We start from the raw sequence: 22,473 nt of genomic DNA, 5'->3' as shown, positions 1-22,473 counted from the left end.
AGCAAAGTTGAAATCCCATTGGTTTCCACAGCTTTCATCATAATACACATGTACTCTGGTTGTCAAAGTTGTAACCTGATGCTCATCTTACCCCAAAATAGTTCTATTTCTTTTCCCATCTAGAATTGGCAGCCCAAAATCCACAGCTAAATATAGAAACTGTTCAGATCTAATCTATTAGTGGCTATGTTGTGCCAATGGTAAATAATTACAGAACATTTAACAGCTGAAGAAGTTTTATTAGAATAAGGGAAACAATATTACCTAAAAAACCTCTGTTTTTCTCTCATTGATTCACAGTTGAGCTTCTGCCCAGAACCTCCAACTATTCCATTTTATCTTTGTTCTGAGACAAAGCCATATAAATGGCAGTATTTTTCTCTCAAAATCTCACTTCACCCAAATTTACAACTCTTGGGTCCACGTTATATACACCTACAATCAGTCCTTGTATTTCTACCCTGCCCACAAGTAATTACAGTATGTTACAAAACTCACAAAACTGCACACAAGTATATGAAAAACAGTTTTAAAATGTTGTCACTTATGAGGCATAAAAACTTATAAGTGGCAAGATATCATATGGGCCCAATATACTTATTTATTAAAGTAATGCAGTTTCTATGCAAATGAACACTATACCACATATTGTATTTTAGATAATTATTTAATTATATATATTAACCCATTTTTAAAGATATACACAGTGGGCCAAATCTGGGTGTTATTATGCAGGCAAAACTCATTCAGACTATATACAACTTCTAGGTCTTTGATTAATATTGTAAAAGTGTTTTAGGTTCACTTGGTTAACATTTGACATTATGGGTACGTCTAGACAGCATCCTGCTGTCAGAATAAGCTACACAATTTGTGCTATGAAAATTGCATAGTTTACTCCAAATCTAAATCGAAAGAGCTTATTTTGAAATTTTGCACTGTCTACACAGCGCCAAATTTCAAAATAAGGCACTATTCTGACAAATCCCTTAACTATTACAGGGACGCCAGAATAGTGCGCCCGCTTTTAAAGGTATTCCAAAAGAGCAACGCAGTTTAGACCTATCCTATGTTAAAACATACCTTTCTATTAGAGCTATGACAATTGTACCTATCTGTAAGAGACACTACAATAAAGATGTAATATATTAAACACCAGGTACCTGTTGCTAGGAGATTATTGCTTGAAAGTAAGCATGAACAGGTTACATTTTAAAACTACTAGTATTTGCATTTTCTGGGAGAATCTGTTTATTCCCTGATTGTGTATCAGCCTTTCAAAGGCAATACTTCTGAACAGAGCTCAAGGAAAAACACTGCTAAAAGATGCGTGTGAAACTTTGTTTCCTTGAAATACTCGTCAGGCAAAGACTGTATATTTCTCTGGGACCATGTCTGCTGCACAGCAACACTAGTTTGTGAATCTCAATATCCTCCTGAAATTAAATTTGCCAATGGATCAGCTCTCACAGTGTAGGTAAAATACACGTTGATTGAGCTGATACAGAGATTCTAGCAGTTACAACACCCAGACTAATTCTCAAACATTCTTAGTGTCTAGATGGATATATCTAGACCTGTGGTTTTCAACCTGTGATCCACAGATTATGTCTAAGATTTTCAAAGAAGTCCATACTTCTGATTTGAAAATTTTTAGAGGTTTACAAATGAAAAGATTGAAAAACCACAGGTCTAGACATACAATGTTCCATCTTAAGTATCAGAATGTCTGCCTGCCTTGTCCTTTTATAGAGAGGTAGACTATCCAAAAAGTTTAACTATAGTAAGAAATTTCTGCTGTGTGAGATTTACAATTAGTTCTAGTTTAATTACTATAATAGAATGACTTTTAATCTAACGCTGCTTTTCTTCTCCCCTGACACTTTTATACAAAATATGTGATTAACTTTATTTTATGTAATAAGTGAAAGCATTCAGCGTGTACACATGACAATCTGCTATTATTGTTTTCCCTAAGTTAATAGCCATGTGGGTTCCAGATATTGCGAGTGCTTGGATTCACAACTAGATCAAATTCAGATCAGGTATTCATCATGTCAGTTAGAAGTAAACGTTCCTATAGTTAGGGCACAATATCTCCTCTTCAAATGATGCCTAAAATACTGAAAAATAAACCAGCATGTAAACGGAAACAGGTAGAACTAATCAAAACAATGGCATATTAACTATACACAATTACAACCGATAAATTATGTATTCAAGTTTGACTAGAATTTTGTACAGAAAATTAATCTTATTGCAGAATACATGTTGTAGGCTCCGGTCATGTCTTCAGAAGTTCATATAAACCACTTGTGCACAAGTGAAGAAGAGATGGCAAAGGTACTTAAAATACTGAATAGCAGCAAAAGGCCAGGGCTGGATTGTTTCGCAGCAGAGTTCTACAAAGAATAGAAAGGCATGTTATCCTTTTTCAGAAACAGTCAGGCATTGAGGAATTTAATAAATGTGAAAGAACAATTTTATTCACTGTGATTTTCAAAGCATGGTAAATTCCAGAGAACTGCACAACTTGTCTGTTCTCATTAATAAATGTTGACCATGTGGTTTGAGTACTGACTAACCACATAACATACATAAAGGTATTACATAAAGGTATTTATGTAGTGAGATAAAACAAAATGTACTGTATGGGAAGAGTATGTGTGACAGCTTTTTGAACTTTTCTGCAGAACTCAGAATCTGTGCACTAAATTGAGACTTAGTTTAAGGAGGTGAGTTTCAGTGGGATGCCGTGTTCAGTTACCTCCTGCTGAAAAGCAAATATGGTCCTTTAAAGGCAGAGGATTCTGAATAATGAAATATTACAATTATTAAATCTAATCTAAAAAATAACTGCGTATTCCATTTCTAAGCAGTAGGCTAATTCAAAGCAATACTGTTGAAATTCAATATTTGAATTCTCATCAAATTTGATGAGACTGTTTATTTCACTATAATGTCCAATGTTCTCAGCTTTTGGTCTGGACTGAAGGAACTCTGATAGACTCCTCAGATCCCAAACAGACCTAATCAAAATGACATCCACATTTTCAATGTAAGCTGAGTATTAGAAAATAAAACAGCAACAGTAAAAGCTAGCTTACCATTTGGTCATCTAAGGGTGATTCCTGTTAAAAAAAATTGGAAACAGTTATTTTCCCCCCGCTACACATTAAATGACTTAAATTACGGTATGGGGGATTGATCCTTCTGAGAAAATGGTTTGAAACTGTTGTAACCTCATGAAGATAAAGCTGCATGGTCAAAAATGGAATAGTGAATCAGGCTTGCCTACTTTATCTAAATATCCTCACTAAACGGAATGAAAGAACAGTTGTTTCCTTTCATTCAGCTACCTTACTGGTCTGGTGACCACAATTCAAGAAGAATGTTAAACTTTCAGATGGTTCAGAGAAGAAGCATGAGAAAGATTAAATGTTTAGAAAAAATGCTTTGTAGTGAAAGAATCAAGGAACTCAATACCTATTTAGTTTATCAAAAGAGAAGGTAAAAGGTTGTCTTGATTACAGTACATATGCAAGCACTTGTGAACAGAAATTTCATAACATAGGGCTCTTCAGTCTACAAACCTATTGTAATGGTGACTGGCAGAACTGAGCCTGGGATCTCTGAAACTTAGAGCATGAGCATCTACTGCATGAGCTAAAAGCTGGATGCCTCTCAGCTAAGCAGACTCATTCTTTTTGTTAATGGTCTAGATTTCACTAGATGGGATAGTACACCACACCCAGAAGGTGTGTTAATTACATTATAACAAGATTCAATGGCAGGGCAAATCCAGTCTGGAAATTAGGCACAAATTGGAACAACTTGTCAAGGGTTATGGTGGATGCTTAGTCACTAGAAAGTTTAAATCCAGATTGGGTGTCTTTTATAAAAGGTACATTGTAGTTCAAACAGAATGAATTCAGGTTAGTCTTACAACATCTGTTATTGCTGGGGGGTCAGACTGAATGATCAGAATAATCCTTTCTGGGCTTTATAATCTAGGGGGGAAAAAGTTTACCAGACCACAGTCAAACAGCCAACTTTTCTGTTTAAGTGACATTTTAGGACAGTAAAAACGAGTGTGCATTTACCAGACTGACTATCTCCGGAGGAAGATGACACCTGTTTTTTTTTAAAAAAAGCCATTTGTTCTGTTTCTGTCTTAAAGAAATCTTTTAACAAAGGGTATGTCTACACAGCAGGGCTAAAGGTGAATTAAACTACTCAACTTCAGCTATGTCAATTGTATAGCTGAAGTCAAAATAGCTTAATTCTGCTTTTGGTGCTGTCTACACAGCAAGAAATAGAAAGAAGAACATGGTTCCTTTGACTTCCCTTACTCTTTGTGAAATGAGGGTTACCATGAGTCAAAGTAAGAAGTCCTCCAGCTTGACATTATTTCGAAATAAAGGCTAGTAGTATAGATGCGCATTATGTTGTTTTGGAATAACAGCAGTTACTCCAAAATAATGCTGCTGTGTAGATGTACCCATAAGGTCTATATGAGAAGACACAATCCTTGACCAGACTGAAATCAGAAAGAGCTTTGCCCCTGACTGGTACTTTCTTCTGATTAAATGAATGACCACAAGTGGATAAATACAATTGTGTCTCCTTTCATTCCACAGCACTACTTCACGCAAAATTTAACATGAAAAGCGTTGTAATAAAAAGTAAATTGTCTAACCAGCTAGTTGGGGGGCAGGAGAGGAGGTGATAAAAGGTGAGTTATCCTAGAGCCCCATAATCTATCAGCTCTCCTTCAGATGTCAGACTGTGCTAGGAAATGATACTACTCTCTCTTTACAATCAGCCTGTTCTAGTAAGATTTCCTTCTACTGAGAATCAAAAGTACGTCAAGGAGAAAAGTATTCCAACAGAAGATATGTAAGAGTAGATCCAAAACCCATTGAACTCAACGAGAATCTTTCTGTTGACTTGAGTGGCCTTTTAAACCCACACTCTTAAGATGACTGGAGTTCAAAATGACTAGAGACTAGAGATTTTATTGAGAAATGAGACGGTAAAATAGGCATTTTCAAAGGGTAGCCACCATTTTCATAAACACGAAAAGTCATGTTTCACCCACATTTAGGCAAAAACTTCTCTATGTTTGTCAGAAAACCTTCAAAGTTCTTGTAATCAGGCTCACTGATGGTGAGAGGGGAACAGTTGCCCCAGAGCCCAGCAATTCCGGCCGGGCCTTCTAGCTGTGACAGCAGTGGCGGCTGGAGTCCTAAGTCACCACCAGAGCCCTGGGTGGCTGTGACAGGACAAGGAGGCAGGGAAGCACTGCACTCTGGACGGCAATGAGGGCTGTCTGCCCTGGTCCCACCTCTTCTGCCTGTGACCCCACCTCACCCCCACCTGCTCAGGGGCCTGCAGAGGCTGTCAGCTCTCCAGCTTGTAATACAAGATGTTTGCTGAATTACAAAAGTGTGCTGTCATTTAATCTTGAAACTGAAAATCCTTAAAGATTTCAGGCCAGAATTAATAGATCTAAGACCTACATCAGATTCTGGGCTATACCTTGTAGGCCTAATCCAAATAATTATAAATCCAAATAAATGTCAGATTAAATCAAAACTTTACATAGGGAGTCATTGTTTCTACAGCATCCTTCCACTACTAAAGCTATTTGATTTAAATATTGTGTCCAGTATTCTCAGACAGTTAACCCCTTTTAAGTAATTCTTAAATCTCCCTCCTCATTACTACATGACTTTAGAATATCCATCTTTTCAGTTTGGTAAATGGCATGTTAGAAGAAAAAACCTGAAAATAGTGCTTACTGGATTTCCTGGTGGAGTGCTTTCCAAGGAAGTTGTATCCTGTGGAAAAAATTAAATACCAGATTTGTTTTATGTAATAGGACTTGACTTAAAATACAGTTGAGCAGTGCTAAAGTCAAATAAGCAGTATGTTCCTGCTGCATGGAATGAAGGACTATAGGGGTACATCTACACAGCAGCAGTATTTCAGAATGACTAATATTATTCTGAAATAACAAAGTGCACATCTACACTACAAGCCTGTGTTTCAAAATAATGTCAAACTGGAGGACTTCTTACTTCAACTCATAGTAACCCTCATTTCACAAGGAGCAAAGGAAGTTCAAGGAAGAGTGCTCTTTCTTCACTTCCTGCTGTACAGACAGCGCCAAAGGCTGAATTAAGTTATTTCGACTTCAGCTACGCAATTGATGTAGCTGAAGTTGCGTAGCTTAATTCGACTTTAGCCCTGCTGTGTAGAGGTACCCTAGGAGTGTAAATTAATTTATCAAACACCCAATGCTAATCTAAAGGAAATCTGAATATAGTATACTGTTTTTAAATAAACATGGGTACGTCTACACTACAGCGCTAGTTCGAACTAACTTAGTTCGAATTAGTTAATTCGAACTAAGCTAGTTCGAACTAACGCATCTAGAACTAAAAACTAGTTCGAACTAGCGTTTTGCTAGTTCGAACTAGTAAGTCCACATTGAGTGGACTCTGAACAGGGCTTAATGATGGCCGGAAGCAGTGCCGGCAGGGCATAAAAGGAGGACTTAGAGCATGGAGATACTGTCTCAGGCTAGCCGAGGGCTGTGCTTAAAGGGTCCCGACCCCCACCCCGGACACACAGTTCTAAGGGGTGCCCCGCTTGCAAAGAAGTTCTGGCTTGGAGTGCCCTGAGTGCCCACACTGGGCACATCACACCACTCGGCCATCAGCCCGGCTGCACTTGCCGCAGGCTGCCATCTGGGGAGAGGGAGTAATTGGGGGGCTGCAGGAGAGCTTCCACCCCCAGAAGCCCGCAGAGCCAGCCCAGTCCTCCCCATCGGGGGCTCATACCCCATTCCTCCCTCACCTCCTTCCACTTGCCCTTCCCTAGCCCCCCTTCTTATTGATGTACAAAATAAAGATAACGTTTCTTCCAACATTGACTCTGTCTTTATTGAAAAAAACTGGGGGAGACTGGGAAAAGGAGGTGGGAGAGGGGAAGAGAAAGGCTGGGAGAGGGGAGGGCAACTAACATGATCAGGGGTTGGGAACAGGTCCCAGATGAAGAGAGGCTACAGAGACTGGGACTGTTCAGCTTAGAAAAGAGGAGACGGAGGGGGGACAGGATAGAGGTCTCTAAAAGCAGGGGTTGGGTGGAGAGGGTGCATTCAGAAAAGTTCTTCCTGAGTTCCCATAAAGAAGGACTAGAGGACACCAAAGGAAAGGAATGGGTAGCAGGCTTCAAACTAGTAAGAGAAAGTTGTTCTTGACAAGGCAAATAGTTAACCTGTGGAACTCCTTGCTGCAGGAGGTTGTGAAGGCTAGAACTAGAACAGAGTTTAAAGGGAAGTGAGATCAAGTGATGGAGGTTGGGTCCATGGAGTCCTATTAGCCAGAGGGTAGGAGTGGTGTCCCTGCCCAAAGTTTGTGGAAGGCTGGAGAGGGATGGCACGAGACAAATGGCTTGGTCATTGTCTTCGGTCCATCCCCTCCAGGGTCCCTAGGGTTGGCCGCTGTCGGCAGACAGGCTACTGGGCTAGATGGACCTTTGGTCTGACCCAGGACGGCCATTGTAAGCTCAGGGCTCAGGGTCGGGGGTCTCAGTGGACCCCCTTGATTTTCATGCACACCTGGTCCTGGGTGGCCAGGCTGGCAGCTCTCCTGCCCTAGCCGGCCACTTTCCTGTGCCTAGTGCGGAGATCGTGGACGAGGTCCACGATGTCCGCACTAGCCCAGGAAGGTGCCCGCCTCTTGCGGTCCAGGGCAAGCTCCCGGGAGCCGCCAGCCTGGTCCCGGCAAGAGGGGGTGGGCTGGGGGGCATCGGGTGGGTGGCTCTGTGCCGTGCCAGGTGCAGGGTCTGCTAGCTGGGTGCTGGCAGGCTTGCACCTGGCACGGGCACCGTAGCCAGCCCGTGCCCCTTTAAGGGGTCCGGGGCCGGGAGGGGGGCATAGAGTTTCCCTGGTGTTGGCCAGAGTGGCCACCAGGGAAACCTGGGGAGGGCTAGCCTCCCACTACTTCGAACTAAAGGGCTACACAGCCCTTAGTTCGAACTAGCTAGTTCGAACTAGGCGTTAGTCCTCGTAAAATGAGGTTTTCCTAGTTCGAACTAAGCGCTCCGCTAGTTCGATTCAAATTCGAACTAGCGGAGCGCTAGTGTAGCGCATAGGAAAGTTAGTTCGAACTAACGTCCGTTAGTTCGAACTAACTTTCTAGTGTAGACATACCCCATGGAAGTCATTTTTCCTCATGGAAGTATTTTTGATTAATAATCCAAAGTGAATATAGCTCAAATTCTTGAATGGAATATATATATAGAGAGAGCTTTGTCTTCTAATTGTGACATGTTAAAATACTGAGAAGAATGCTAGAGAAACGTGTTGTGTTTAAAAGACATGTTAGAAGACAGCTGTTTCAGGTATCAGCCTCTCATCTCAGTAAAGATTTCTATTACTGGGAGACTAAATTAATTCTTAAATTTTAGGCCAGAATTAATAGATCTAAGATCTACATCAGATTCTACACTATACCTTGTAGGCCTAATCCAAATAATTATTACAGGCTCTAATTACTAAATGTCAGGTTAAATCAAAACTTTACATAGGGAGTGAATTCTACAGCAGGGCTACTCAACATGTGGCCCATGGGCTTAACCACTTTTAAGTAATTCTTAAATCTCCCTCCTCATTACTACATGACTTTAGAATATCCATCTTTTCAGTTTGGTAAATGGCATGTTAGAAGAAAAAACCTGAAGATAGTGCTTACTGGATTTCCTGGTGGAGTGCTTTCCAAGGAAGTTCTATCCTGTGGAAAAAATTAAATACCAGATTTGTTTTATCTAATAGGACTTGACAAAGTATAATTGAACAGTGCTAAAGTCAAATTAGCAGTATGTTCCTGCTGCATGGAATAAAGGACTAAAGGAGAGCATCTACAGAGCAGTGGTATTTCAGAATAACTGATGTTATTCTGAAATAACAGTGTGCATCTACACTACAAGCCTTTATTTCGAAATAATGTCGAGCTGGAGGACTTACTCCAACTCATAGTAGTAAAGGAAGTTGAAGGACAAGTGCTCTTCCTTCACTTCCTGCTGTGTAGACAGCACCAAAAGCTGAATTAAGCTATTTCGACTTTAGCTACTCAATTGAATTTAGTCCTGCTGTGTAGACATACCCTAGGAGTAGCCCCCGCTGGGTCTCTTGTACATTTCAAAAGCAGAAGCCCTTCAGAAGCAGTGAAAGTGGAGACTACTTCAGCCCCCGCTCGCACCATTACCCACCGTGCCTCTACCTGCCTGCAGAGATGGTGCTGGAAGAAACTGGCTTTTAAGCCAGTTCATCCCAGCACCAGCTTCTGCTCCCTGCCTTGCTGACTTTCTGATAGAGGCAGCAAGTGTGTGTGTGGGGGGTGAGGAGGAGGGGAAGTGACTAGTCGCTACACTAGTTGACTAGCCGATAAGTTTATGCTTATTGGATAGTCGACTAGTCACTTACATCCCTATGGGGGACCTGTATTCCATTGCTCTCTTCCCTGCTATCAAAAATGGAGGGGAATTGAACCTGTGTCCCATATATTCCAGCTGAGCTCTCTTTCCACTAGGCAAACAGTTATAAGGTTGGCACAGATATCACCTCCTCTGGTCAGGTTTCAAACAGGACCCAGTCCAGAAGGTAGCCTCTGAGCATGACTGGCAGATTGACCCTGAACACAAGATAAGTAGCTGAACACCTACCTTCCCTTTAGTTTGTGGATTACTGTGTGGCTCATACTGAAGATAGACATGTGGATACCTATATCAGGTAATAGTGTGCATACCAGACACAGAAACTTAGGCATTTGGGGAATGTCTGCTGAAAAAGCTTAGGTGTCATAATTTTAGGCATTTATAAGGTTAGTGGGTGTTTCTGGATTGCAATGAAAGTAAAAACTGAGATTTATGTGCCTAAGTATCTTTGTAAAGCAAAGCCTGAGGCATTATTCAGTGTGAGGTAGGGAAGCAAAATTAGGTCATTATGCCTAGGTTAAGCAAAGCACTTTAACACAAATTTTGCTAGTGAGTGGATGATATTAATTGGATATTAAAGTGAGCTATATATAGCAAAGAGGGTGAGTTAATGGGACTAGAAAATGAAATTTATTTTCAAAAACAGTAGTTATTTTCCTTTACCGAGAAAAAAAAATTAAATAAGATGAACATAAATAGGTTTATACTGAACAAAGCTGAAAGTATTTAGAAGCCTGACTTTGGTTAGAATGACAGTGCCTACTTTTACCTTATGGCTTTAAATCTCAGCAGGCATAAAAATTCCACACTATGACTAATCAACTTAATATACAATAAATGTGTTTTTAGTTATTAAGTGGCATACTGGATCAAAACTGTATTGTAGAGAGTGAGATTTTTAATATCTGTGTTCATATTTTTAGTGTATTTAATTTCAGCAGAATGACCAACATTCTCAGACATTTATCTAGATTAAAGGAATACTTCACTGCATGTTCCAAACAAAGGAAACATGTAATCAAACTATCATCCACATTTTCAAAGAAGCAAATGGCATATTGGGAGAAAACATCGGTCCACCAGAGTGGCAGTCTTATAATATATGAATCCTTAAAATAACAGGTTTCCAGTTTTTAAATGTATTAAAAATATCTGTGATTAAATCTGTGAGGAAAAGTCACCTACAATTAATTTGAGCCAGTCCTCTGTGCAGGTAAAAATTTCACCATTACATGGAGCAACTACAGTAACTTATGAGGTCTCAATACACAGCAGAAAAGTCTGCCTTCAGTAAGAACAAAAACCCAAGTATTTTCAGAAAAGCAGACACTATTTTTTTTCCTGCCAGGAGACAGGAAAGCTATTCTGGTTAATGGAAAAGGACATTGTTGAATGACTGGATTTTTTGTCAGGTGTGATTGATTATATGGGATTAGTTTATAGTGTCATTAGCATTTGAAACCAAAAGAAGTTTGCTAACTGTCAAGAAGATCAAATTTGTACAGAGAAGCATGTCTGAAATCCTTCTGCTTAGCTTGCTGAGACTACTTCCTTTCACCTTCAAATCCAAATATTGGTCTCCAGAGGGTAGTAGTGCATGAGAGGCACCACAGTAAGATAGCCCTAAAATGTATCTTCCACATGACAAGTAATTGATTGATACTATTCAAGTCCAAATAATTTTTATTAAAAAAAAGGTAGCAAATACTGTGAGAGTGCATATTTACCTTTCCACCAGAATGGCTGTGTTTCAAGATGACCCCATTTAACCACCAAGTACAGGTTTAGAGGTCAATCAAGACAATTTGCCATGTAACATCCCCTCATGAGGCTGAATGGTTAAATTGTGTCAGCTGAGGAAGTATGAAGGATGGTGAGTCTAAGCAAGATGTGATAACTCCTGTGGGAGCTAGGTCTGATCAGAAGGTGACATTCTAAACCAGTTCACCATCAAATAACTTTAGTCGCTATGTACCACAAGTGGAGGGGATTTCTGAAACTCCTTGGGAGGAAATACAGCAGAGAATGTGCTAGTACCGGGACATTAGCACTATTGCTGCTTGTGACAGAGGATTCATTCTGTAAAGAAACCCAAAACGAATAATTTCCCTGTGAGAACCATAATTTTACAGGAAGATTTCCCCAAAAATGTAGTACCGTACTGGCTTCGAGGCTAGACTTGCACTCTTGTTGCCCCGTTTCCAGTTCTCCATGCATATGCACCCAGAATATCCTTTCTAGAATGCACTTATAGCAGGATGTGCTCTGTTTTCACTGGATTGATCTGTCTTTGAGCTGTCCATGTCATTAACAGTATGTACTCTGTTCTCAAGATTCAGCACATAAGAGACTCTGAATTCCACTCTAGGCATTTCATCTTGGAGCTTTTATCCTAAAAAGCTACTATGTGCTAGGAGTGATTTTAGGGAAACAGGGGAATAAGGTCTAATGACCTTGTACCTCTGCCTCTACTCACTAGTTTAGATGGCAGCTAGACATTTTCTGCTTGCTCTTTTGTCTTAGGCTATGTCTCCTCTACTGAGCTTACTGCATTGCAGCTGTACCAATGCAGCTGCATTGCTGTAAGAGCTCTCGTGTAGCTGTTCTAATCTGATGGGACAGAGCTCTCCTATCAACATATTGTTTTTGTAGATAACATACCTAGGAACTCAAATACTAGCATTACAACACCTTTACTGGAGACAAAATTCTGCATAAAAGAGGATAGATATTGCTTTACCTGTCTATTATAATTCTTTCTTCTCAGAGCATGAGATGTATCCTGTGAAAAGACAATGAAATGAGCTATTAACTCAAGAAAATTCACATGGGCACTCCAGCCCAATATCTTATTTTGGGCTATATTTTTATTTGTTTTGATATCTATAGACCTTTTAGCTTTAAATTAAATGGTATAATACATAATATAAAGGCAAATATGTAAATAATTCTGTTTATGGACTGATTAGAGGCTATTGAAAGGCCAGGTCCACACCTTCAATGTCTATTGACTGCATCAACTGTACAGTGTTCTGGAGTGCTGTTTGAATGAGATAGTTCTATTCCAGTTTGATATGACTAGTTTCAGTCTGATCCAATTCTGCAAGATGAATGGAAACTCAGGGTCCCCCAAACCCCAGAACAGGACCTTACAAGATCAGACCTTCTTCTAAAACTAACTCTTGACAGTAAAATTACTCTTCAAATAAATAAACCAATTGTTCTTTTTCTTAAAGGCATACTACAGTAAGTCCCCTAAATGTGATAAAGAAAGTATGCTTACCCGGGTAAAGACAGGCTTCCCATTTGTGCAATTGGATGAACTCTGTGAAGAAACCAGAACACTATTAGAATCTTGCAGAAGTATCAAGATAGTCCATTCACATATATAAAGGTAAAATTCCCTGGGCCAGATTCTGTACATATTTATACTGGCTTCTACCTACTGAAAAGTCCCAGAGCAGAGCCCTGGTGTGGGAAATGAATACAGGTAGATTTAAATGAATGCTACCTGTGGGTGACACAAGAGCTTGAGGGGCCCATGTGCATATGGATGGTGAGTTCTCAGAGAAATAGCCAGTCAGAGTATATGGGATTGAGTATATATATCTACTAAAAACTGAATTACTATGTGGTGATAAAATTATTTATGTGGAACTTTCAACTGTGCTGCAGCCTTGCAAGCTGGTTGAAGGGGGTCAGTACAAAGCAATGTAATTTCAAATGGCTTCAGTCTTCATATAAACTATCAAATGAACTGAAAATGACAACAAAGCAAAAACTGATACAAATTCTTTACTGGCATAAACTCTATAGCTTCACTGCAATCTTTTTAAATAAAGTTTTATTTGACCATTGTTAAATATCACAAAATACAGGTGTTGTCACTAGAATTGCCAGCTTGCTGGATGAACTGCTGTAGATTTCATCACGAGTCAGAAATCTTTAATTCCAGGACAATTCTGGAGGGTTGGCAACCCTAGTTGTCTCACACAGAATAATTTAGAAACTCCAGTATTCAAATGTTTTTAGGAGTTTTTATTGAGATTTAAAGACATTCCCTTGGTGTTTTCAATGGAAACACTGCAGCACTGTGCTAGTGTCTAGAAACAGAAGTGACCCTTGCTAGCAGTTTTCACAGCTGAATGGAAGGTGAAAGTTAGGTGGTAACTAGTATATAGAACGACGAGTAAATTAGTGCTCATAGAGGCAAGTTGAACAACAATCTAGATATACTGGAGAAAAAAATACTCACCTGATTACAAGCATTGCCACTGCTGACTGAAGAATTTTGTGAACCCTGTAAAGATAACGGAAACCAGTTATATGGCCATCAAAGAGATTGGTTAAATGCAATGAACTAGATTCTGGGGCCTGTAGCTTGGAAATTAAAGTCACCAATAAAAAGCTATGGTAGTACAAAGAGTTCCTAAAGCCATTTAAGGTTTGTCATCAGGAGTAAAATAAGACAACAGGCAAAATGAGCTATTTCCCTGGCCACTGCCGTAGCTTTATAAGGAAAGTGATCCAACCTCTAAAATAAATAAAACATAAATTATGTCTTTGTGAAAGGGACTGCTTAAGTGTTGTTAAATAAATACAATTGGGTTGTTTTCCTTCGGAGAAGGAAGCATTAGGGAATCGTGAACACTGTGGATCTGACGATAGATGACTTAAGTATAAACTGAAAATAATAAAAAGGTAAATACTGGAGAGAAATAAACATCTCTTTTTAAATGCTGCACACCACACTTATGTCCAATTTTGAACAGTGGCCACAGAAAGTTTAATTTTTCCAGTAAAAATTCTGTTTAATTCTGGATGTAATTGAAAATGGAGCACTACATGTCTTTATACTTCATTAATATAGTGACTAGTCAAAAGATTTGCATACAAGAACTTGAGAGCTTCAAAGAGGGTAGTTTTTAATTAATGATCTGATGAAGGCTGCAAGATGTTCAACATTCATCTTTGATGAGGAACTATAATCTACAATAGTAATATTCCTTGGAATGCCAAAAATGACAATGGCTCATATATGAGTCAGACAGCAAGATGATATTTCTAACCATAGGGAAACCAAAATGTGTATAACAAAGAATGGGTGAAATCTAAGCCCCTCTGAGGTCAATAAAGATTTGCCATTGACTTCATTGAGCTCAGGATTTCATCCAATATTGGTTACTGGGAACAGAAAAAGGCATTTTCTTCCAGTTTTTACTAGGTTCTAAGGAAACAAAAAACAAATATTTTTTAGTCTTGGGTGGAAATAGCTTTATTCCCTAAAGAAAGACTGCAAGGCTGCGTCTAGATTGGCATGATTTTCCGGAAATGCTTTTAACGGAAAAGTTTTCCGTTAAAAGCATTTTCGGAACAGAGCGTCTAGATTGGCATGGATGCTTTTCCGCAAAAGCACTTTTTGCAGAAAAGCATCCGTGCCAATCTAGATGTGCTTTTCCGCAAAAAAAGCCCCGATTGCCATTTTTGTGATCAGGGCTTTTTTGTGGAAAACAAATCTGAGCTGTCTACACTGGCCCTTTTGCGCAAAAGCTTTGCTCAAAAGGGACTTTTGCCTGAACGGAAGCAGAATAGTATTTCCACAAGAAGCACTGATTTCTTACAGTAGGAAGTCAGTGCTTTTGCAGAAATTCAAGCGGCCAGTGTAGACAGCTGGCAAGTTTTTCTAGAAAAGCGGCTGATTTTTCCGGAAAAACTGGCCAGTCTAGACACAGCCCCTGTGTATTGAGAGACGACAGCTGTTTTGAAATATAGGTATAGTAAAATCATAATAGTTTGGAAACTATCAAAGATCCTGATTTTATAGCTCGTTACAACAATTTGTAACTACTAACTCTTCTTTGTTCTAGTACTGCATGTATTAATTGCCTACTTTGTTTTAAGTGATCGCCTGCAACTTATGTTCATCTCTTATGCTTAACAGTCTGTTCCATCTTGTGTTTAGTTGCGATACTGATTATCTTCCCTGGATATGAAGAAGAGCTCTGTGAAGCTCAAAAAAGTTTTCCGCCAATGGAAGTTGGCCCACTAAAATATACATCAGCCACCTTTTTTCTCTAGTAGCAAATGCTGCATAGAAAGTTAGAAGTTGAATTACAACTTCATCCTGCAACAAAAATCCCCACACCATAGCTAAGGGATACAATCCAAATTACAGTGAATCGTTCCAGTACCAAGAGACATGCTGGAATAAATTTCCATTTGATGATGGTGGACCTTGAAAGGGTGCAGCACAGATCAGCTGGAGTGACCAATGCAAGGGAGTGGACCTACAAAGGTAGTTCCTTAGGGAAGACAGCAGGAGTCCCATGCTGCCCAGAACAAATCTCAAAGGGGAGTTGCAGGTCACCTTTGCAGAGAATGCCCATGAGTGAAGGAGCTGAGCTCCTCCACCCCTTTCAGTTGAGGGCATGTTGTAAATTGACAGCTGGCTCCCATTGAGCCTCCAAAGAGACTGAGCGGTAAGAAGTGATCCAGTAACAGGCTTGGTGATACTCTTGCCCAGGCTGCATGCCTGAAATGACAGTCCCAGTGTTCCAGACTAAAACCTGGAGGAGTGAGAGGGCCTGGGTTACTCTACTGCTGAGCACAGAGGTGAGCCCCAAAGGAATTATGAGCTAGTATTCTCCACACTAGAGGACACAAGCCTTTCCAAACTCAGGGCCTTGGCCTTGCCAATGTTCTATTCTCTGGTCACTTGTCTTTCAGATCTCTGGGGCTGAGGAGATGCTGCTTCACCAGTGTGCAGAACAGTAAGGGGCCCTCTCTCCTTGTGCTTAAAAGGTGTTGCAAAATATAAAAAATAATGGTGGGATGGCTTCAGTGTAGCCAACGTAATCAGTGTAGAGAGAGAGACAAGGTGCCCTTTGGGGGCCAGAGACAAAACTGAGTTTGGGTCCAGCAGAGAAGACTCAACCTCACTACCACTAAGGGGAAGCATTAGTGTTGGGGAGAGGGATCTCTGCGAAGGGATCCCCCATAGACTTCCTTCCCTGCACCTCCTCCTATACGTGTGTGTATGGGAGTGTGCTCTACAATTTAAGATAAAAGGCTGCCATATAAGTTAGGTGCTCTTCAAATTTTGCACTAAGTCACATAGGTACTCTAATGACAGTCAAATTCTCTAAAGTCATGTAAGGATGTTTGTACTTTAAAAAACTAAATCTAATATTAATAAAGAAACCTGATGAGATTTGCACAGATCTTTCAGAGAAATATCATAATTCTGAGTGCAGCATTGTCCTACTTTCTGAGAAAAAGAAATTAAATTGACAACAACATATTCCATTACTATCTACCAGTTTAAGGCAAACCTTAAAAACAATGGGAAAAGGTTACTCACCTGGTGGCAGGGATTGCTGTCGTATGAAGTACCCTGTGTAAAAAGAAACCCAAACTATTCATTTCCTGGCAAAACCACTTATCTTTCTTCCTGAAGCTTCTAATTTTAGCCTGCCTTTTTCGTTATTTACTCTATTATTTTATCTAGTTTCACCATCCGCACTTTGACTTCATATTTGACTCCCTTTTCCTCCTCATATAGCCAGGATCTCATTATTCCAGGCCATTCCAGTTCAGGATAGTAGCCAATGTCAGTCTCACTGGCTCTTTGCATTGTATAATTTCAGACAGAATAATGGAAACAAAAAAGTTCCTACTTTAGTTAATGGGAACAATCCAATTTATAAAAACACCAATTAGCAAATAAAGATAAATCTCTGCATATAGAAGAGGAAAAGTACTTACTTGTCCACAAGCCGAACTGACAACTGAGGAAGACGATTCACCCTGTTGAAAAAATTCTCAACTTATTTTCATTGTAGAAATAATAGTTGAAGCTGATAGAGCCTGTAAGTTTGTCTGAAGTAGAGACGCATCAGAGGATAGTAAGTTTTCCAATTTATTTCCCTTTATCATGTCATCCTACATTATGGAAAGATTTACCTTTTAAATGAGAGAAGTAGGTATTTATACATTTAGGGCTTGATCCAATGTCCACTGAAGTCAATGGAAAGACTCATTGACAGCAGTGAGGTTTGGGTCCAGGTTAACATTTTCAGAAGCACTTGAATGACTTAGGAACCCAGCTCCCATTTTCAAAAGTGATTCAGGCTACTTTAGAACTTTAATCTATTTGAAAGTCAATGGGATTTAGGCTCTTAAGTGTCTAAGTAACTCTTAAAAATGGCAATTAGGGTCCTTAGTCACCCAGGGCACGTCTAGACTACGCACAGCGTCTGAAAGAAGATATGTAAATTTGGCTCAAATTTGCATATCTTCTTCAATTTTTTCCCCAGGATGAGGCTTTTCCAATATTTGGCCTGTCTACACGGGGCCAAATATCAGAAAAAACCCTCTTTTTGAAAGTCCCCTTATTCCTCCTAAAAGGAGGTTTACAGGGGGCTTTTGAAAGAGGGGGATTGTCTGGTATTTGGCCCTGTGTAGACAGACCAAATATTGGAAAAGCCTCTTCCGGGAAAAAAAGGAAGATATGCAAATTCGAGCCGAATTTGCATTTCTTATTTCGGATTCTGAGTGTCATCTAGACATGCCCCCAGGTACTCTGACATTTCCATCCTGACCATAAGTTGTAAATACACTTAAACAGATGTTACTTTTATGCAATGGCAGCATGTGTATGGAGGGCATTGGGAACACTGCCCAACTAAGTATGCAAGTGCAAACATAGACTACATCTACACAGCAGGGCTAAAGTTGAATTAAGCAATGCAACTTTAGCTATATCAATTGCGTAGCTTAAATCGAAATAGCTTAACTTGGCTTTAGGTGCTGTCTAAACAGCAGGAAGTGAAGGAAGAACACTCTTCCTTTGACTTCCCTTACTCCTCATGAAATGAGGGTTACAGGAGACAGAGTAAGAAGTCTTCCAATTCGACATTATTTTGAAATAAAGGCTTGTAGTGTAGACATGCATGATGTTATTTTGGAATAAGGTCAGCTATTCTGAAATAATGCTTCTGTGTAGACGTGCCCATAGAGTGTATATGAGAGAGCAAGAGAATATACATTTGCAACTAAATACAAACCACAAACACCATAAATCTTTAGCAGCCTTCTACAGATTGTGGTGTTTGTAATTCATATTTAGTAGCGAGATGTTCTCCACCACCACTCCTCTGGTACATACTGTAGTTAAGGTCTAACCAAAAGTGAAGCCAACATTGATTTTCAGTAGGGCTTGGAGTACTTCCCAAGCCACAAGCTGCAGTGACTATAGACTGCTGTAATTCATATCTTACTGACCCAGGATAAACCCTGTTGGGGATTTGTGAAAAAGGGGTGGGCAAATAGGTCCACCAGGGTTAGACCTGGGTAGGCCACCACAACTATATTTACCTGCAACTAAGTGAATATGAGCGTTTGCAGGTCCTGTTGGCCACGAATTGCTGTTCCCAGCCAATGGGAGCTGTGGGAATGGTGTCCTAGTCCGTCTCGCTTCCCACGGATCTCACTGGCTAGGAATGGTGATCCATGGTCAACAGGAGCTGCAATCACCAGTACCTGTAGAGACGCAGGTAAATATAGAAGTGGCAGCCTGCCAGGGCTAATCCTAGTGAACCGCTACCATTTTATTGCCCACTCCTGTTCTAAAATGTACCTAGTTCTCACTGATTTAGCCTCCTTTCAAGTAGGACTATATTAATGTGCTCTAGGTCCATTTAGAGCAGTAGTTCTCAACTCATGGTCTGGGGGCCACTTGTGGCCAAATTAGCACACAGCTGTGGCATCCTCCGAACCATACTGTTAGTATATTTTATATATATATTGTAGATGTAGTCCACAGAACACAGACAGCTGCATAGTGGCCCACAATGGTAAGCAGATTGAGAACCACTGATCTACAGTGCTCCAGGGCCAACAAGGTTCTATAGTTAACACCCCTCTAGTCCACACATATGTTTCAGGGACCAGCTTGCCATTCCCTGGTGTGGTTTCTGGAGAGGCAGGTACTGTATGTTATTCATGGGACCAGACTTTTCTTATTTTCTGCTCTACACCACTTGCTCCAAAGCTTACCAGCTATCACTGCTCTTCTGGTGAAAATGTACTACTAGCATGTTTGAATACTGTTTAACTGGAAGAAGAAGCCAAGGAAGTGACAGAGACAAATAAGGACACAGAATTTGGCCCATAGATTTTGACATCATTTCAGGACACTAGTGAAGAAGACTGTTTGCAGCTGATTTGCCTCATGTGGTAACAACTCTAAATCAGCTGCAAACAGCATATCTGCAAATTAGGTTGTTATGCCTAGATTAAGCAAAGCACTTCTGCATTCTGAGCTTTTTGTTTAATTTGTATTCATAAATACATGTCAACATATGGAGTCTGTGTAGTTGTGTGCACCTGAACCTTTAATGAAGTATAAGGTATCTAGGATCCCATCAATTCGATGGCCATCCTTTAGAACAGGGGTGGGAACCTAAGATCTGGGGCCGGATGCTGCCCCTAGCTCACCTGGATCCGGCCCCTGAGACTCGCGGCTCCCCCCAGAATTGTGGAGCCCGCAGTAGTGCTTCAGCCTCTTCCCTGTACCATTCCCATGCAGGGCTGGAGCATACTAAATCTACTAGCATGTCCCTCCCTCCCCCCAGGCTCTGGTGTGAGGGGAACGTATTTCTCCTTCTCAGTCAGGAACCAAGTCAATGAGGGTTGTTGTTTTTTTCCTTTTCACTTGTGCCTAACCTCTGACTGATTTTGCTGTAGTTCACTGACACCCAACCCAAAAAAGGTTCCCCATCCCTGCTTTAGAAGCTGGCTTCAGCTAGTAATTTTTCTTATGAGTGCTAAGGTAAAGAAAGCAACATTCAGGGGGGAAATGGGAGAATGATAAATATTATTTACCTGGCTTTTGAAGGAGGGCTGATTTCTCTAAAGAAGCCAGTTATTTGTTTGTGAAGGGATACATAACATGATCATTGTACAACATTTAAGAACGAATCTAAACACGAATGATTGGTGTTTGAATAACATGGAGAACATGACTAGAATTGCAAAAGGGCTGGAAACTATAGGACAGCTTCCCTAAGCAATGAAAAAAGATGTGTTTCCTTTTTTAAATGTGCTTGTGTAAAATTTGGGGAAGATTGGGGAGAGGGGGCAAAAAAGAAGAAAGAAAAAGAAAGAGGAAATGGAAACTGTTCCAGAATTATTCAGTAAAAAAGTTAGTGCAGGAGTAAAAAGAAGACAGTCTGAATTAATGGTTTGTTGGTTTTTAAGTTAATTGTATGACCCTTAGCAACTTGAGTACACATCTAAGTTGAGGCTAAATTAATATTAATGTGAGACAATACCAAGAAACCATAGAGGCCCTAGCTGTTAATGATCTATTTATAATGTGTTTTGAGGGAATACATTAATACAAAAGGATTTATCCATTACATGACCACAGCTAACTGATGGAGAGCTGATTGGCAGTATTACCCAGCATCCTGTTCTTATTTAACAATAACACAAATAATTGCAGTCAACCCAATGGCTCTATTTGACTTTGGGCCATTTGTGTTGGTTCTCACCAAACGTGAATTTGCTAGAATATTCACAAAGAGTAAATTTGATTACTGTAGATGTTAAAAAAAATACAGCTCACATCACCAATGGTACCAATAGATCACATTTATGTTTTAAAAATTTGGCTGCTTAAAAGCTTGCTGTGCTTTAAAAGCAAAAACAAAACAAAAAACCCTCAAGAAACTCTACAGAACAGGAAAAAGTACATACTTGGCCATTGACAGGGTTGTTCTGTGTGGCAGAAGAGTGAATCTGTAAAGAAAGCATAAATCAGTAATTTTGTTGTAAAAAAGCTTGATTAAATGTCATACCATCTCAGGAAAATAAACCCATTTGTATTGGCTGGATGACGGAAGGAATATGCAGAGAAGAATATACCCCTTCTGTTCCTTTAGGCTACTGTATGGAAAGTTGAGCGTATACGCCTGAGAAAGTGTGGTGAAAGAGTATGGTTTACTTAATGGTAATCAAATCTCCTCCCCAGAGAAAATATACTGAGTGGGCTTGAAGGGATTCATACAGAGGCATAGAGGAGACAAATTCTAATGAACTTTGAGGTTTGTGTATATTCAGTGATCATCCTCCAGTTGCCAGGCTGAGCTAAGAGAATTTCCTAGGAAAATTAGAGTAATGTACCAGCAGGAGGCAAATGTACACACACAGGTTATTTAATTACAAAGGAATCTGAAGTATTTAATCAGAATATTAACCTGATGAGAGTTTTGCTTGAGTCAACAATGTTGAATAAGCCCCTATCTTACTTTTCACCATTGACAGGGAGCAGTGAAGACACATTCTGCCTCATACAGTTTCCCACACTTCTCCAGTGCAGTGGGTGAACTGCAAACTGCTACTCCTCTTGTGTACATCAAACACATGTCCCACCATGGAGAAGGCAGAGCCATGGTTAACTTATACCTCTTCCTATCCTGTCAATCCCTTTTGTGAAGGGGCTGCAATTCTGGTCACCCTTTTCCCTTCAGAGTTCAACACCTCTCCTTTCTCAACAGGCCTATGTAAGAGCCATCCAGAATGCAGCCTTACATTTTTGGTCATTGTGGCTGTGTCTACACTGTACCCATACCTTGAAATAAGCTACACAATTTGAGCTACGCAAATTGCGTAGCTCATTTTGAGTCAATTTTGAAATAGCTTATTCTGTAATTTGGCGCAGTCTACAGTGCCAAATTTCAAAATAAACCATTATTCTGAAATGCCCCTTACTCCTCATGTAGTGAAGTTTACACAGACATCAGAATAGTGAGCCTGTTATATTTTCAAATAATGGGCTTGCTGCTAAGACATGGGATAGTTATTTTGGGATGTCTCCACTATCCCGAAATAGTGCTGCAGTGTAGATGTAGCCTGTAAGAGGCACATCAGGACAAATTGTTAAACCCAGTGGTAAGATGGTACTTA

General features: G+C 40.0%; 1 protein-coding gene across 1 annotated transcript in view; it reads right to left on the bottom strand.

Annotated features, from left to right (window-relative positions):
• Nucleotides 1–218: 218 nt before the first annotated feature.
• Nucleotides 219–22,473, bottom strand: part of LOC102451418 (uncharacterized) — a 59,413-nt gene continuing 37,158 nt past the window's right edge. Inside the window, exons 20-29 of the mRNA XM_025182964.2 lie at nucleotides 21,265–21,306; nucleotides 17,269–17,310; nucleotides 16,865–16,897; nucleotides 13,760–13,804; nucleotides 12,788–12,829; nucleotides 12,245–12,286; nucleotides 8,763–8,801; nucleotides 5,805–5,843; nucleotides 3,108–3,131; nucleotides 219–2,402 (exon numbers count right to left, since the gene is read on the bottom strand). Of these exons, the coding sequence (XP_025038749.2) occupies nucleotides 2,301–2,402; nucleotides 3,108–3,131; nucleotides 5,805–5,843; nucleotides 8,763–8,801; nucleotides 12,245–12,286; nucleotides 12,788–12,829; nucleotides 13,760–13,804; nucleotides 16,865–16,897; nucleotides 17,269–17,310; nucleotides 21,265–21,306 (450 nt within the window). The 3' untranslated portion in view covers nucleotides 219–2,300. The remainder of the gene's footprint in view (nucleotides 2,403–3,107; nucleotides 3,132–5,804; nucleotides 5,844–8,762; nucleotides 8,802–12,244; nucleotides 12,287–12,787; nucleotides 12,830–13,759; nucleotides 13,805–16,864; nucleotides 16,898–17,268; nucleotides 17,311–21,264; nucleotides 21,307–22,473) is intronic.

The sequence above is a fragment of the Pelodiscus sinensis genome, chromosome 9 (assembly GCF_049634645.1).
Source record: "Pelodiscus sinensis isolate JC-2024 chromosome 9, ASM4963464v1, whole genome shotgun sequence".
In the NCBI taxonomy this organism is placed as follows: domain Eukaryota; kingdom Metazoa; phylum Chordata; order Testudines; family Trionychidae; genus Pelodiscus; species Pelodiscus sinensis.
This window is presented reverse-complemented; position numbering and strand designations above follow the sequence as displayed.